Source organism: Odocoileus virginianus, chromosome 15, assembly GCF_023699985.2.
Source record: "Odocoileus virginianus isolate 20LAN1187 ecotype Illinois chromosome 15, Ovbor_1.2, whole genome shotgun sequence".
In the NCBI taxonomy this organism is placed as follows: Eukaryota; Metazoa; Chordata; class Mammalia; order Artiodactyla; family Cervidae; genus Odocoileus; species Odocoileus virginianus.
This window is the reverse complement of record NC_069688.1, coordinates 6,905,834-6,924,285: the sequence shown is the minus strand read 5'-3', so window position 1 is coordinate 6,924,285 and position 18,452 is coordinate 6,905,834. Positions and strand designations below refer to the sequence as shown.

General features: G+C 44.5%; 1 protein-coding gene across 6 annotated transcripts in view; it reads right to left on the bottom strand.

The window, feature by feature from the left end:
• Positions 1-3,191: 3,191 nt before the first annotated feature.
• DNAAF11 (dynein axonemal assembly factor 11) overlaps positions 3,192-18,452 on the bottom strand; it is a 72,454-nt gene continuing 57,193 nt past the window's right edge. For 3 of the 6 annotated variants that reach the window (XM_070476991.1, XM_020908623.2, XM_070476992.1), the window contains 2 exons: positions 9,376-9,461; positions 3,192-3,590 (listed from right to left, as the gene is read on the bottom strand). In XM_070476991.1, the coding sequence (XP_070333092.1) occupies positions 3,413-3,590; positions 9,376-9,461 (264 nt within the window). In that variant the 3' untranslated portion in view covers positions 3,192-3,412. The other 3 variants (XM_070476993.1, XM_070476995.1, XM_070476994.1) reach the window with 3 other exon arrangements.

Genomic DNA, 18,452 nt, shown 5'->3' with positions numbered 1-18,452 from the left:
GCCCCGCAACAAGAGAAGCCACCCGTGAGAAGGCACCCCCTAGAAGCCCACGTGCTGCAACTAGGAGTAGCCCCCACTCTCTGCAACTAGAGGAAGCCTGCACACAGCAACAAAGAGCCAGGGCAACCAAAATAAATAAATTAATTAATTAAAAATACTGTAAAACGTGAGAGTGAGTGCCGAGGTGTTCATTCAGTCTCCTAGTACACAGATGTCCCTCGCTTTTGCGCCAGTTGCTTTTATGAAAGACCTATGGTAGTATGTTCTCTCTAAATGAAAGAAATCAGGATGATTTTGGGTTTCACGAGAAAAGGCGAAGAGCAACCACTCTGTTCAGTGTTTCTTTTCCAGAGATCTGCCATATAGAGTGGCAGTGAGAGGAGCTCTGCAACCAAGCTTCTTCCCCATGAACCACACTCAGCATCTCTGCATCCAGCCACCAGGGCTGTGAACCGTGTCTGCGAGCATCTTTGCTTTATCTCGACGTCAGGCCATTGCTTCTTCGCCTTACACCACTTTGGTTTATACGAGGTTTCATTATTTTTGAACGAAGCCTGTGTAGTTCCTTCATATTTCCTCTAAATTCTGCTTGAAAATGGACTTTGTATGACTTTAGCTTTTGCAGCTTACAGGCACGAGTTGATGATACTTCCGGCATTCTACTTGGAAATCTTTCACTAACCCCAATAAGTCATTAGGGACATTTTTCCATGTTTCCCCCAGGCAGCAGTTTTGCTAAACTTTCTCTACAGAAGGAAGGTCTTTGAGCACTAAAGAGCATTTTCCGGTTTCCACCGATAGCCACCTGGAGGTGAGTTTCTGTCATCGGCCACAGAGGGGCGCTGCTCAGCCCTTCCTAGAGAGCACCGGACGCAGGGAGTGCAAGAGCTTGCCGCCTCCAGGTGCAGCACCTTCAGGACCCCTCCAGTTCTCCAGCTCTGGCCCCCTCCCTCTCCCTGGCTTCCCTGCAAGCACCAAACGTGGCAGGGGCTGCCGGGCACAGCCATTTCTGTCCAACATGCCTGTTTCCTTCCACGGGCCCTCTTGTCCTGGAGCTGCCAGCTGGGTTGGCTGAGACGCTCTCAGCGCTGCACTGCGGTCCGAGGCCCCATTTAGCCAATCCTCCTCCACCCTCAGCCCCCCCTAGTTTTATAGATGTCAAGCCTGTATCTAAAACCGAAAGTCTAACGCCTTTCCTACGCCAGCTCCCTCTCTTCATCATTCTAAGCCATTACTCCCAATAAATCTCTCACACTTCTCACTCTCTCTTGGTGTCTGCTTCCTGGAGGGAACCAACTGTCACAAACCTTCTCAAGGCCCTTCTAGCTTCTGACCGCCCCAAGCAGTGACTTGTACGTCTTTGGTTTTGTTAGTAACGCGACACTTCTAGGTGCCAAATCTGGTTCTGGTAGCTATTGCTGCAGGACAAACTCTCCCTATGTCTATAGGATGGCGACAACCATTTTATTTTGCTCACAGTGCTGTGGGTCAGAGATCAGGAAGGCACATCTGGGCCGTTCTTATTTCGGCTTGTCTCACGCAGTTACAGCCAGACGGTGGCCAGGACTGGACGTCAAAGACGGCGCACTCACAGGTCTGGTAGATGACGCCATCAGCTGAGAGTGCTTCTCGGGCTGCGGGCAGGAACGCCTGCTGTGGCATCTCCAGCACAGCAGCTCCAGGGAAGTTGGACTTTTTACATGGCACCTGGATTCCCCCAGAGGGAATGTCCCGAGAATCAAACGGCAGTGATATGGCCTTTTCTGATTCAGCCCTGACAATCACGTTGCTATTGTTTAGCCACTATGTCCAACTCTTTGTGACCCCGTGGACTGTAGCCCGCCAGAATCCTCTGTCCATGGGACTTCCCAGGCAAGAACACTGGAGTGGGTTGCCATCTCCTTCTCCAGGGGATCTTCCCAACCCAGGGATCAAACCCACGTCTCCTGCATTGCAGGTGGATTCTTTATCACTGAGCCTCCTGGGAGACCCTTGACAACCATGTAACATCATTTTATTATTATGCTACAGGTCACAAGCAAGTCACTAAGCTTGGCCCATATTCAAGAGGAGAGATCAGAGAAGCCACCTCTTGATGGGAGGAGTGTCATATGATTTGCAGACATCCACAGCGACCAATCCGGCAGTAGCAGAAACCAACAGCGAACTCCATATGTGGCAACATACCCCAGGGGACCGTCCATCACCTGCTGGCTGGCAGGTTGATTACACTGGAACATTTCCATCCATCGTAGAAGAAGCAGTACCTTGTTCTCACCAGAATATACACTTACTCTGAATATGAATCTGCCTTCCTTTCCTATAGTGCTTCTGCCAAAACAGCCATCTGTGGGTTTATGTAATGGCAGCCATATCCGCTGCCGCAGTACTTCCTGGAGCACCGCCTCTGACCAGGGGGCTCATTACAGCCAATGAAGCATGCCCACGGAGCTGTGTCTATGGAACTGACTGGACTCACCACGTTCATCATCACCCTGGAGCAGCTGGCCTGCTAGAACACTGAAGGGGCCTTTTGCAGACTCCCCTACAGTGCCAACCGGTGATAACACTGTGTGTGGGTGAGATAATGTTCCCAAGGATGAAGTATAGACTCTGAATTCCTATGCAACATGTGGTGTTGTTTCTCCCAGGGCCAAGGAGCATGAATCTGGGATCAAGGGATTGAAATGGGAGAGGTTCCTCTCACTAACACCCCTAATGATTAACAGGCCAGTTTTACTCCTGTTTCTGCAACTAGAGGCATTGGTTCTGGAGGCAAGAGCACTTCCACTGGAGAACAAACAGATGTGCTTTTTGACTGTGGGCTCTGTCACCACCTGACATGGTCCATGTGTGTATATTTTACTGCCTTGTTACCACTGACTCCATGAGGAACAGAGCAGGTCCCGGGACTCAGTAGCTACTTATGTATTTGTTGATTTGTGTGTGCGTGTATGTGGGGGAGGGGTTGGGGGAGGAGTCTGGTTTAAATGCTAGTAAGTCATGATCAGAGTAATGATAGTTTTCCTATACTGTATCTGGAATACTGAGTTAATAATGTTCTAGATAAACCAGAGGTAGTGGTTTAATGATGAGTGCTTTAATCCATGATTTCATCTATCTACACAAGCCGGTGGTTCTGGGATTTACAATCAGCATGTTTCTGTAATCTTTCTACGATTTACTAAACATTTTAACTAACCAATGCTTTATTACAAACAAATGATACAGCATTTTGAAGGTACACGCTTTAATTTTAAACTGGTTTGAGAATATTAATGTACAAAGTAGAAGCTAACGCATTGGAGTGGTAATACTGAAAATAACTGTGTCGACCCCGTAAATAATACACACACTCTCTGTATGGAGCAAATCTGGGTCTGGCAGGTCACAGGCAGTGTGGCCTGAGATTTCAAATCAAAGGAGGCACTTCAGGATTATCTTCAAAGTCGGGCTCTTCCTCACTTGGTATAATTTTGGGCTCAGCGCGCACTCTTCTGGGCGTGTGTTTTTTCTCCCGAACTATGTTGGCCACATCAGGGATGGAACGCTTGCTGGGATCCACTTCTAGTCTTTCCATTTGCTGGCTTCTAGAACAACAAAAAAGGCAAAGGAAATGGAGATATCATCTTGAAGTAAATTTCAAGCAGATTCCATTCATTCATTGTTTGGCAAACACTGGCAAGTCCTATCCCTGGAGCACGGGGGCAGAAATAGGAGACTGTCCTGGATTCAAGTGGCTTAGAGCCTTGTAGAAGCAGGAGTTGACCTTTGGAGAAATAAAGAGTTAAAGGGTGCTGCAGGGCCATGCTAACACACAGGCAGGTAGAGGACAGGACAGTTGGCAGACTCTGCTTACCTAAGACTTTTTCTGATAACTGAAATGATACAGCAGGTCAAGTCCCACAGCCAGGAGCAATAATAGAATCACACCTGGCAGGTTTCACTCCTGATGGAGCTAATCAGGCGCCTAAGACCCTGCTGCTTGAGATAATCCAGCCTGCCGAGGTTGGCGTGCTCAGTCGTGTCCGACTCTTTGCAACCCTTTGGACTGTAGCCCACCAGGCTCCTCTGTCCATGGGATTTTTCAGGCAAGAATACTGGAGTAGATTGCCATTTCCTCCTCCAGGGGATCTTCTGGATCCAGGGATCGAACCCATGTCTCCCACATCTCCTGCATTTCAGGTGGTTCTTTCTTTTTTTTTAATTTAATTGAAGGCTAATTACAATACTGTAGTGGTTTTTGCTATACACTGACATGAACCAGCCATGAGTGTACATGTGTCCCCTGTCCTGAACCCCCTCCCACCTCCCTCCCTGTCCCACCCCTCAGGGTTGTCCCAGCGCACCAGCTTTGAGTGCAGGCGGGTTCTTTACTGCTGAGCCGTCGGGGAAGCCCATGGTTTGGCACGGACACTCATACTACAAGTTCAGGTGCATGCCAAGCTTAGCCCACGGTTCTTGCCCTCCTGTGGGAAACTGCACCCAGTCCTCGCGGCAATAGCTGGGGTGAAATGGAACCAGGAAGCCCCTCTGCCGGCCAAGGAATCCCGTGATCACAGTCACATAGAAAACTCTAAATGATACAGTCCCCGGGCTGTTTTTCTGGCCATTTCCATTCCACAGGCTTGGAGTTGGACCCAGTAAGCTGTAGTTGTGTAAAGTTTCCCCCAGGATGTGGATGATTTTGAAATAATTTTGGAATCACAGTACCAATCATTCATTCACTCAGTTATTTGACAGATACACATTAAGAGCCTACTGCGCCCTAGCTGTACTAGACACTAGCAACACCGTGGTCTGTGCAGACAGACAAGGTTCCTGGGACCATCTCGGGGCATAGAGGGGTGCTCAACAGAAAAATCATCTCGCCGTCATGTAACTGTCTCACTGTCCATCCGTTCCCCCGTCAGACTGGCATCTTCGTAGCAAAGATTCTGTCTCTTTCACCTTATATCTCTGGCATACAGCTTCACTGAATAAATTGCTGTTGAATAAGTAGAAAAAATTCACTACTGTGCAATACTGAAATTAAATAGGCAATTAGCTCTGATCTATGTGGTTCAGACTGTAAAGAATCTGTCTGCACTGCAAGAGACCCAGGTTTGATACCTGGGTCAGGAAGATCCCCTGGAGGAAGGGAATGGCAACCCATTCCAGTATTCTTGCCTAGAAAATTCCATGGACAGAGGAGCCTGGCAACTACAGTCCATGAGGTTGTGAAGAGTCAGACGTGACTGAGCAACTAACCCTTTCAGTTAAGGAAAATCACGATCTACTCCAGGAGTTCCAAACCCATGTCCTCCGGCCAAATTCCTGCAGCAGACACAATCTGGTGGAGAAGGGAGGTTTGATTTTCTTTGGAAAGTGTAAATTCTTTTGCTCTTGCAACCATTCCCCCTCACGTCTGTAGTCTGCTCAGCCCTTGAAAGGATCTGACTTTTTGATTCCTTTGTATTTTGACTGGGCTTCCCTGGTAGCTCAGACAGTAAAGAATCTGCCTGCAATGCGGGAGACCTGGGTTTAATCCCTGGGTCAGAAATATTTTGGGTCCAATATACCTGGACCTGCTGAAGAAAAACACAAATTTGGATTTAAAAATGGCACTTTCTGAAGTCCCAGAATATACACTATAAACTATGCAGGGAGTTTCAGTTTTCAAAGACTTACATTACAGTCGTTATTAACTATAGCTCTACTTCTTAATTATTCTGTTCTTACTTAACAGGCTGTGATATCTATGGCTTAATTAAGTAAATATCTAAATTCATCTATGATAATTATGTTGTCCTTGACTTTGAAGAAAAGCAGCCCATCTCTATTCGGGGAATATCTCTTGGGCTATAGTTTCTGGATCTCAGTAATAAACAGTGAACTCAGTATTCATTTATCTGCAATGCCCCAACTTCAGATGTTCTGAGGAACGGTTTGTGTGCAGGGTTTTAATTACTCATGAATCCCTGAGGGTAATAAGCAGTGAACAGCAAGGCCTGGGGCACTCAAGGACCACATTCATCCCCAAAATAAAGAGGAGAGGGAGTTTTTTTCCCCTGCTGCTTCTGGCCTCACATCTGAGGCCTGAAGAGACAGATGCCCGCTGCAGGTTTTACCCGTCACCTGGCTGTCAGACCAGAACCTCTGGCACCTAGTAAGAACAGGTGGAAGACGGCATGAGTAAATTCATTATTATGGAAGAATGCAAGAAAAAAGAAAATGTCTAAAATCAGTAGGCGTAAAATACATCAAAGATTGATTCCTCTATTAAAGAATACAAAGGATTTTCAGGGCAGTGAAACTCCTCTGCGTGACACTATAGTAGTGGATGCATGTCATTATTTGCTGTGGTTGTTTAGCTGCTCAGTCATGTCTTTGTGACCCTCTAGACTGCAGCCCACCAGGCTCCTCTGTCCATGGCATTTCCCAGGCAGGAACACTGGAATGGGATGCTACTTCCTTCTCCAGGGGAGCACCTCAACCCACGGGCTGAACCCACGTCTCCTGCGTCTCTTGCACTGGCAGGTGGATTCTTTACTGCTGAGCCACCTGGAAAGCTGTTACACATTTGTCGAAATCCAAAGAACACACAGCACCAAGACTGAGCTCCTATGCAAATTTTGGATGTGGGTGATAATGATGCAGGAAGGCAGCTCCATCAGTTGTAACAAACCTCCTCTGGTAGAGGGTGTGGATAACGAAGGAAGCTATGCACCTGTAGGGGAAGGGGGTATTTGGGAAATCTCTGTGCCTTCTACTTGATTTTGCTGTGAATCTAACACTGGGCTAAAAGTCCATTAAAAAAAGAAAAAAAAAAAGACACCATGAGGAGAGTAAGAAGGCAAGCCCAAGATTGGGCCACATTTTATAATCCTGGATCCACCACTCACTTACCAATTTTGCAATCTTGGGCAAATGACCCCATCTCTACTAACCTCGGTATGTTAGGAATAGGAGGATTTATTTATAGTTATTTTGAAGATTAAAGATAACATGCAGCATCACATAGCACAGAGCAGGCGCTCAGTACTCAATAAACCCATCTTTGAGGAAGTCGTCACAGGACCACAAGGGTTAACTGGGTCTGTGACCTTCTCCCCAAACATGATCCTATCTGGTCCAATGAACAAAACCCTCCTCCCCTTGATCTACTCCCTCCACTTACTGTCTCCACCACATGAGGAAGGGACCACCCAGGCTGAGAGGGGGTTGAGGGGCCTGTTCTGACCCCTGACCCCCAATGTCCTGCCCTTTGTAGGCCTTTCCCCCAAACCAACAAGCTGTCTAACCTCATGCCCACATGCAGCCTTTATAGGCATCTGTTTGGGTCATGGATTGCCCAGTCAGAGGCTGATATAATGGGAATAATGAATTCTGTCAATGATTCAAGAGCACCACAAATAACCTTCCCATAGATGTATCCTGAGCAGACATGAGGTGATCCTTTCTCAGTAACAAAAATGAAAAAGAAAGGCTTTGTGGAGTTCCCTCTATAAACAATTGTGCTAAGATGTCTCTAATCATCAAGTATAATCACGGTGATGACAGTTAGCCTGGAGTCTTGAAAACCAGCTCCAAACTGTTGACAATGACTTGGTTTCCAACCCCTGCAATTCCTCACAAATGAGATTCAGATTTTTTACAAGTATGGATGCTGCTGGGGCTTAATTATGACCATGAAGATTCACAGGAGTCCTAATACCCTTGAATCTCTTTAAGTGATGAGATGGTTAGAGAGCATCACTGATTCAAAATGAATTTGAGCAAACTCCGGGAGACGGTGGAGGACAGTGGAACCTGGAGTGCTGCAGTCCATGGGGTCACAAAGAGTCAGACACGACTTAGCAACTGAACAACAATGATCTGAAATGGAAATTAATAAGCTAGGAAACACGAGAGTGGCTTTCCAAGGTTAAAAACAGCAACCCGCTTTTCAGAAGGAATTCAGCTCCATACCTGTTGTTTAAACAAACCGCATGTTTGAAAACCTCTACAAAACTTTGACAGTTGTCTTTGAATATGAGAATGCCTGACTGCTTGTATTATGCAAGGCATAAATACAGCTCCTGCTCAGGTATTTTTATAGTGATAATTCTGGCATATACATTTGTATCACAAAGATAGTTTGCCTGGGTCCAAAATAGACTTTGCCATCTGGATGGTACAAGTCTGGAAATCTTGAAAAGGAGCTGAGATGTTCATTCCAAGGATGAATTGAGAAGGAATGAGAGCTTTGTTCGAAATGCTCTAAAGATTGTCACCGCTTGCTGGGGGTGGGCATTGTTCTGAGGGTCTCTAGGGGCAGAGCTAGAACCTTCAGTTGGGAATCTTTAGGCTTTCTGACATTGGGGAACATTGGTGTTGTTCAGTCACCCAGTCGTGTCTGACTCTTTACGGCCCCATGGACTGTAGCACGCCAGGCTTCCCTGTCCTTCACCATCTCTTGGAGCTTGCTCAGACTCCTGTCCATTGAGTTGATAATGCCGTCCAACCATCTCATCCTCTGTCATCCCCTTCTCCTCCTGACCTCAATTTTTCCTGGCATCAGGGTCTTTTCCAATGAGTTGGCTCTTCTCATCAGGTGGCCCAAGTCTTGGAGTTTTAGCTTCAGCATCAGTCCTTCCAATGAATATTCAGGGTTGATTTCCTTTAGGACTGACTGGTGTAATCTCCTGGCTCTCCAAGGGACTCTCCAACACCACAGTTCAAAAGCATCAGTTCCTGGGCACCCAACCTTATTTATGGTCCAACTCTCACCTGACTACTAGAAATTCTCCTGAGAGGGTGAGGGTCCTGTAGGGAAGGAAGCTTAAGCCAAGGCAGGAAGATGGTCTATGATTGACAGGAGGGCACACACGGGGTCTCTAAGTCTTTGCAGCCCTGAGAGTTTTGGACGCTATGATGGGACACGGGGGTCATAAAAGAGAGATGACATGAGCAGAGAGCTAACCAGCGCTCAGCAGAGTCCTCGAGAAAAGCCACAGCTGCATGGCCTCCGGACAGTCCACTGCCCCCCTCCTTCATATTCCTTGTCTGCTTAACTGAGGATAAAACTTGTGAGGATTAAATGTGTTGCTATGGGTAAAGCACACAGACTGGCCTGATAGGAGGCAAGTGCCTGGTCAGTGTAGCTGTCAGCGGTGTAGATGTTGCCGCTTCTGTTAGTATCTTGGGAAATGGGGACCTAGACACGCACAGATCTGTGTCTGAGCCCTACAGATCAAGAGTTGAAGTTTGGGGAATACATATTCAGGGTATGAACCCTTTCTAAAGGTTCAGTCACCGTGCCTGGTGGGCAGGTGAATTCCAGCCACCGAAAGACGATGGAGAGAGCTCTAAACAAAGCTAAAGATGGGCGGTGGGGGCGGCCGGGGATGCTACCTCTGGCTTGTCTGCCCTCTGCTGCTGTCCGGCATGCTTTTCACCGGCTTCGACGTTCGTTGACAGCCTATGATTACTTCGCCCACCTGAAAATAAAAGCACACCACAGTCCGTGATACATTCTTTCTGATATAGCTTCAAAAGTATACACTGTATGTTTCCCAAATGCTAAAACACTTTAACTTTCACTACAATATTCCATGAAAGAGTCTGACTTTAAGCCCCTCCATGCGGATGAGAAAGGTACATTAGTGCCCCCACCCCTGGGGATATATCACAAGACTCCCAGGGCAGGCCTGAGAGCACAGATAGTAAGATCCCCTGCTGGAGGAAACGGCAACGCTCTCTAGCACACTCTAGTATTCTTGCCTGGAGAATTCCACGGACGGAGGAGCCTGGTGGGCTACAGTCCACAACGGGTCAGACACGATTGAGCATGCATGCACACGTACATACACACACACCGCACCCTACAGAGAGTATGCTTGTTTTCTTTCTTTATGGATATATTTGTGGTGAAGTTTAATTTATAAATTAGGCACAGTGATATATTAAAAACAATAACCAGTAATAAAGTTGAACAATCATAATGATATGTTGTATGTCACACAATTGTAGAAATTTAATACTTTTTCCATCTTAACTAAGCACCTCTCATGCATGGTGGCCATGCTTTCTGCAGTTTGAGGTACAACAGCAAAACCAGCACAGAGTTCTTCTTCCTTCTTCATAATTTCATGGGTAGAAGATTCGTTCTTACCCTACATCTCAGCAATCTCAGCATGTGGCTCTTTTTCCTTTCCTTATTAAGTCGGCAACTTTTACCTTTTCACTTAAAGGAAGCGCTTGAAAGCTTCTTTTGGCATATCTGAGCTGCCAGCTTCACTAGTCTTGCACTCTGAGACTGTTATTACATAAAATAGGGGTGGCCTGACCCCAAGCACAGCTGATCTGATAACCAAGGCATACACTGACTCAGGAATGAGTGGGATTATTTTTGACATCCTGGGCGGGACGGAGCGGGATGGTGCAATATTTCATCACGCTGCTCAGAATGGCCCACAACTTTAAACTTATAAATTGTTTATTTATGGAATTTTCCATTTAATATTTTCAGACGGTTGACAGTGCATAACTGAAACCAAGGACAGGGAAACCTTGGAAAAGGGGGGAATTATTTAGACCACAGATTGTAACTATTCATGTTAGTCTTGCAAAGCTACAGGCTACACTTCATTTGCCCAAGGCCAAGCGGGGGGACAGAGTGAATTCGTTCACTTAACAAATATTTTCTGAGAGTGAACCTGATGCCTGCCAGACACTTTTGGGGGTGTTGCGGACACAGGGGTGACAGACACACTGCCTTTGAGGAGTTCCCAGTGAATGTGCTGCAGGGGGAAATGGTCTGAGCTGGTAGCTCAAACCGCTAAACTGCCAGTTCACTGGACCCCGCCTCCTTCCACTGTAAAGTGAGGGGGTTAGCTAAAATCAGTCCCAAGGGCCTCTTCTCGATCTGAAAAATTCTGTAGTTCCATTATCTTTTAAACTGAATAAGCTCAGTGCTAAGTGTGTTAAGGTCTCAATAAATATGACTGAGTGACTTAATTCAACAAACTTCCAGCAGAGAGCATTCAGACCCAGCACCTTCCCTTAGGAAGCTAAGAGACAGAGGAGTGTTGTCGGGGGAGGGTGGGAGGAGGAGGCGGTTACGTGCTGGGCACGTGCCCACCTGAGCTGGGTGTGTACGTGTTTTATTCAGCCCCCACCTGCCAATCTTCCTATGAGACAGGGATTACTGGTAGGCAGAGAGGGAAAAAAGAAACAAGTCAAAACTCCTCTCCGTGGTCCACTGACCAAGGTGGGGGACTTCCGCTCTTCCTTTTCAAGGAATAGAGAGATCTGGAGTGGGTGTACATTCTTCTCTCCTCCACCCTCACCAGCTCCTTCTCTCAGATGACGGGATGCTTCATTTACTGGCCACATCTCACTGGCGGGCAGGGTCACTCCTCTGAAAGGTGAGCGCCACCGGCCACCCTTTCTCCATCCTGCCTGAGACTTCCTGCCACACAGCAGTGATCAGATCTGTGCAACTGATGATGAAGGAAAAACACTAGGCTTGGACTCTGAGGATCCAGCTCTGCCCCCATCTGTGGGCCAGGCAGGCATGCTGGACTAATTATCTGTATTTAAGGAGGGAGTTAGCAGCCCAGTGTTAGCCTCAACCCTCAACCAGATTCTCCAATCCAATCCTTACTAGACCTTTGCACTGGTGTGCTGAGCACTGAAACGAACTGACAGATAGGGTCGTGTGTTTCCCATCTGACTAGTGATTCTTGGCTGCATGAGCCACTGGTCAGAACCCCAGAAAGGCCAGCCCATTGTTCATCATATGTATGCTTCAATACATGGACGATGAAAGAACAAATGCAATGCATCCTAGTCTGGGGGCTGTAGCATCAAACTCAGGGAGGTGAGTGTTCTTATTGTCCTTGGTGGCAATCCATCTCCTTGTGGTGGTATAACGGTTCAGTTCAGTTCAATCTCTCAGTCGTGCCCGACTCTTTGTGACTGCGTGGACTGCAGCATGTCAGGCTCCCTGTCCATAGAGCTTGCTCAAATTCATGTCCATTGAGTTGGTGATGCCATCCAACCATCTCATCCTCTGTCGTCCCCTTCTCCTCCTGCCTTCAATCTTGCCCAGCATCAGGGTCTTTTCCAATGAGTTGGCTCTTTGCACCATGTGACCAAAGTATTGGAGTTTCAGCTTCAGCATCAGTCCTTCCAATGAATATTCAGGACTTATTTCCTTTAGGATTGACTAGTTTGATCTCCTTGCAGTCCAAGGGACTCTCAAGAGTATTCTCCAACACTTTTTTTTTTTTAATGTTCAAAAGCATCATTTCTTCAGTGCTCAGTTTATGTTCCAACTCTCACATCCATACATGATGACTGGAAAAACCACAGGTTTGACTAGAAGGACCTTTGTTGGCAAGGTAATGTTTCTGCTTTTTAATATGCTGTCTAGGTTGGTCATAGTTTTTCTTCCAAGGATCAGGGGTCTTTAAATTTCATGGTGGCATATAGACCAGTCTTTCTTTGATAGTGCAGTTGTATATTTTTCTATCATATTTTATAAAAATTCAATTTGTGTATGTGTGATTTAGTTCAGCCCCCTTTCCATAGACCTCATGGGAGGGCGTATGTGCAATGCAGAAATAAAAGATCTGCTAAAACCCCACCCTTTCATTATATGTATCGAACATCCCACTAGGGAAAATATACCTTCAAGCATCACCGATGGTTTGTGTGATGGGCAGACTTTTGCTGAGACTTCAAAAGAGAGGAGAAGAAGAAGAAGAACAAGAGCTGCATGTTCCAAACAAAGGAAATTACAAGGCTGGAAGAGTTTGTTCAGACACATTTTTTTGAAAAGGTATATTCTGCACAGCAAAAACCTGCAGAAGAAAACCATGGAAGAACCAGCAACAAAAGCCACCAGTGCAATGTTCACTGAATAATTAGAGGAGGTGACTCATGCAAAGGTTTGCCCAATGCAGCAGGTTTTTATTATCATCAAATGAGATTTGTTTTGGAGGAAGCTAATCTTAAAATAGTGTATTTGTTATGTTTTAAAGTCTATTTCAAGCCAATTTCATTGTTTTCCATTCATTTCTTGCTGGCCCATGATATATTTTCAGATGTTCATGTGGCAGAGTAGACATGTTTACACTATCTTAATGTGAAAACTTTTTTTTTTTCCTTTTCTCTAATTGAATTAGTGTAATGGATACAAACATTTCCCCTGTGTTCCTGGCCGATCCTTAAAGAAATGGAAATACTTTTCAGTTTCTATTGATGCCAGTTCTGGTTTATTAAGGGGCTTCCCAGGTGGCCCAGTGGTGAGGAATCCACCTGCCAATGCAGGAGACTCGAAGCGCAACCCCTGGGCCAGGAAGATCCCCTGGAGAAGGAAACGGCAACCCATTCCAGTATTCTCTCCTGGGAAAAGTCCAAGGACAGAGGAGCCTCGTGGGCTACAGTCCATGGGGTCGTAAAGAGTCAGACACGACTGAAGCAACTGAGCATACACACACTGGTTTATTGAGTCACATTAATGTCATGTAAGAGGGCAAAGAAAGAGTTGAGGAGACTAAACAGAGATGCTTCCCAGTTGAGGGGAACAGGAGAGGCTATAGGTGCTGGGGTAACGAGAACCGGCACCTTCTTCCTGGGGATGGGGGTGCAGCAGACCCTCCCTTTGAGAGGCAGGGTGGCAGCGTGTGGAGGAGCAGTGCTGCCCGGGAGAATGTCCTGTAATGATCGGGATGTTCCAGGCTGACCCTGGAGCGCGAGTACTTGAGAGATGATTAGTGTAACTGACACACTGAAGTGTTCACTTTATTTCATCTTTAGAGTAAGGTTAATTTCTACTGACCAAGCCAGAGAGAAGGGAAGTGACCAGAGTGAGCCCCAAACCCGACTGTGGGCTGCTCGACTCTTCTATGGGAGTGAAGGGCATCCAACCATACCCGTTACCCCTCATTTATCTGCGGGCCTTGACCACACTGCCTTTTCAGTTCTGGAACTCCCAGCTCCTTCCTTGACATTCCTGGCTCTGGGTGTGAGAGCCTGGAGCCTGTGTTTCAGTCTCTCTGGTCAACGTGGGGTATAATGTGGCTCCCTTGGCCTGACTCAGGACAACTCCAAAGGACCACGTGAACCCCGGAGCTCTCTGTGGCATCGGCTGGGGCCTCTGGCAGCTTCTCCCTCTTCCCAATCCTGGTTCCTCCCTTCCCAAAGGTGTGGATCCCTAGGCTGCTCCCTAACAAACATTTAGCATGAGAATCTCTGTCTCAGGGTCTGCTTCCTGTGGAGCAGTGGCATCTGAGCACTTAAAAAAACTGTTTTTTGTTTTTTTTTTCAATTATATCAAATGAAACCAGTGTTAGTTAAAATTCATGAAAATGTCAACTTTAAGAATAAAAGCTTTGGAGCCAAAAGCACAGGTTTTGTATTGCTTCGTGCTGTAAACGCACTAATCAAAATGGGAGCATATGCATAATTAGAGTCTTAAAGCACCCCATTTCTAACACTGTTATTTGTCCCATAATAATAAGCTCAGACAGAGATTCTCTGTGTTTATGGAAATGCAAATAGCATCACAAATTTGGAACTTTTCTTCACGGGAGTTTGCTGTGTACAGGAATCTCAATGTGTTGCTTATTTTTAAAAGATATTTTCAGCTCATTTAGTTTCAGAGGTTCTTTTAAGTTTAAAAATTAGGGGGAATTAAAAAATCAGCAGTGAGAAAATATCAACACCAACACTCATATTAATACCAACATTCATCTTAACATCAATATTCATATGAATGCACGAAAAACTCTTCTGATAAGAGATCTAGTTTTTCCCGGCAGAGGAGCGTAGGTTCAGAGGTCCAAGGTACTGAAATAGTGCCGTGTGGTTTCTCCATCTGCAGCCCGAGTGCTACTTCTCTAGAAAATGATGCTCATTAACTTCAAGCTTCTTACTCATTTGTACAAAGTGTGTTTAGGGATGACTAATGGAAAAGCTGTAAGAACCAAAATATGTCTAATAAATTACATAATGTGGGCCAACTGGCTTCCTGAATCCACAGAGGGAAATGTAATCAACAGCTTGAAAATTCAATTGTGGGACATGCACAAAGGTACAGATTAACATTTTAATAGTGTTACATATTTTTTTAAAAAATGATTTTTGATATGGGCCATTTTTTAAAGTCTTTATGAATTTGTTACAGTACTTCTTCTGTTTTATGTCTTGGTTTTTTGGCTGCCAGGCATGTGGGAGCGTAGCTTCCCAACCAGGGATCAAACTTTCACCCCCTGCACTGGAAGGCAAAGTCTTAACCACTGGACTCCCCAGGGAAGTCCCAACAGTGTCATACTATTTTAACTCATGCGTGCATGCTAAGTCACTTCAGTCGTGTCCAACTCTTTGTGACCCACGGACTGTAGCCGGCCAGGCTCCTCTGTCCATGGGATTTCCCAGGCAGGAATACTGGAGCGGGTTGCCATTTTCTTCTCTAGGGGATCTCCCCAACCTAGGGATCAAAACTGCGTCTCTTGCATTGCAGGTGAATTTTTTACCACTGAGTCACCAGGGAGAATTTGTATTTTATATAATGTATAGTCTAAAAAATATAGTTAAATCTTTATTTTATACTATTTTTTGTTACTACAGAATAATCTTTGTTCCATTAAATGCTTTTGTGCTTTAAATTTTCTCATATCCAATATTAATTTTGTCATAACTACTCTAATTTTGCTAACATTCAGCTAACACAGCTTTATTCAATCTTTTCTTTATATTTCCTGTCTTTTCGAGTCTTATAAACAAGATAGAAGAACCAACTTTCCAACCATTAACTTCCCTACAGATTTTCTGCATTTAATGTTTCCTTCCTCATGTTTTCTGATTCCATGTAACTGTATTGACTTTTGTTTGCACTTAACTTCCACAATGCTTTGTAACTTACATAACTTTATTTAATTCTACTCAACTTCCCTAAAAACATTTTATATTAAATATCAACATGAATAAACTAATATATATATATATATATATTTGGGGGTTGTGAAATAAAAAGTATTTATTAGTAGGTTCTCCCCACTCACACTTTTCCTCTTTTCTTGTTTTAGTCTAATCTTTATAAATCAAATAATTGTCCTTTTTGTATCACCTACACCACTTCTCTCAAGGTAATAATGACTTTTTGAATCCTTCTGAAACATTACTCAAAATAATTAAAGCTATTTCTATAAGATTATGGACTTTGAGAACAATACTTTAGAGAGACGGCTGTGTCTCAGGACTGACCCGTGGGTGAGGGAAGGTAACGGGTACAGGGGAATGGGTCCCGCTGTGCGCTCACTACGTCCTCAGCTCAGCGTGACGCAGCAGGAAGATACCCTAGCCCCGGTCCTCACTCTGCCAGATAGCCCTGACATATCTAACTCAGCACACGTCTCCCTTCCAAGACTCCACCCTAGGTGCCTGGCGCACAGTGCGTGTGTGGTCACTCAGTTTTGTCCAGCTCTCTGCGACTCCATGGGCTCTAGCCTGTCAGGCTCCTCTGTCCGTGGGACTCTCCAGGCAAGAATACTGGAGTGGGTTGCCATTTCCTTCTCCAGGGGATCCTCCCGAACCAGGGATCGAAACAGTATCCCCTGCATCTCCTGCATTGGCAGGCAGATTCTTTACCACTGGGCCACCTGTAGGTACTCATTAACATGTACAGAATATTTGAATAAGTGAATGAACAAATGGCAACAGGTTAGAACTAAGAGCAAAGACCCCTGGAGCTGCTTATTCCTGCCTATTCCATCTACAAATGAGGAAGAGGCAGGGGTGTCATGGGCTGCAGCTTCTTGCATGCTGGCTCCTGTTGCGCTGGGTCCAAAAGGGAAGGAGAGATTCAAGGAACCATAGAAGACCCCAAGAGTTATGACTATGACAGTCGTCTCTGAGTTAGTAACATCATTTCAAGTTTAAGCAGAAGAATGAGAAGCTAAGTTACTTAACAAGTGTCTGAGCTTGTTTGCAACTGAGACTTAGAAACTGAGGTGAAGGGCCAGTCTGGGTCAGTGGCTTCAACAAGGAGACTGAAGGCCCTCTCATTTATTTTTTGCTCCACAGCAATTTACACCGTACTTTATTCATCTTGCTGTTGTTTAGTCACTAAGTCGTGTCTGACTATTTGTGACCCCATGGACTTTGATCCTTGGGTTGGGAAGATCCCTTGGAGAAAGAAATAGCAACCCACTCCAGTATCCTTGCCTGGGAAATCCTACGGACAGAGGAGCCTGGTGGCCTGGCTTTATACTAAGTGCTTAATAAATCTTTGATAAATTGAATAAATATTTTAATTGATTCATTAAAAATTCATTGTCTAAAGTTTTTCAGAATTTTGCAGAACGTTTTCCATTTCTGAGTTCTAGCACCTTATTTCCACATTGTGGCAAGCCAAACATGCTAAATAATTCCCTCATCTGATATTAATAACTTCCATATAATTTATTTATGGGTGCAGTATGTTTTTCCTCCACTATCATTTTGCTTCAGTACACACATTTAACATCTTCACCCATGCCTCATAAGTAGTTTCTAAAAATGTCTCTACTTTTTTTCTTTATAAAACTTCCAAACTGTCTAAGCCCATTAGATACCAACCTGCCTTGACATAGCCAGTTGTTTGATTTGGGGGGTTGAGGCAGTTACTGGGAGAGGTCCCTCACAACTGAAACAGATTATTATCTAGCAAAACTTATCTCAACTTTAGAAGAAATGGATGCTTGTATATTGTTCATTTTCTTACATATTTCTGGCATTTATGTTAATCAATTATCCATAATATTGGCATTGAACATTTAAATATGCAAAGTTCAAATTCCTAGCAAGGAATATTCTTAATACTTCAGGATCAATAAGACTTTTTTATTTTCCTCTGGCATTAGAGGAAGATAATATATGTACCCAGATTTATTGTTGACATTTTAACAACTTCATGATTTGATAACTGTATTCTGATTGACTTCACTAAGAAAGTCACATAATTCATTGAGCCTGTTAAAAAAAGATTCCTTTAAAGAAAACAAGCTACTTTTTTTTCTCTTTAAAAAGGTCATTAATTCTAATTAGAAAATATATAAGTTACCATTGGTACATTATTTAAAAATCTTTGAACAGATAAAAATACCTGTATAAGTCAAATATTTTGAAGTACCTTCTATCTCAAATAAAGACAACTGGCAGCAAAGAAAATTTAGATTTTTGAAAAACTGATCAGAAAAATAGGAAGAATAAGAATATTGACTTTGATTTCAAAAATACCCAAGCTATCTGAGGAAAAATTTTAAAGGTGTAATTACTGATATTTATATGTACAATCAATACTGACAGTTGCACAGTTTCATGGCTTTGAAATAAAAGGAGAACAAATCTAAATATCAAACAGTTCCTTCAAAATTCTTTCATACTTGAAAAGTGCAATCTTATTTGACAGTTCCCCATGGAGGATCATCCACACACACAAC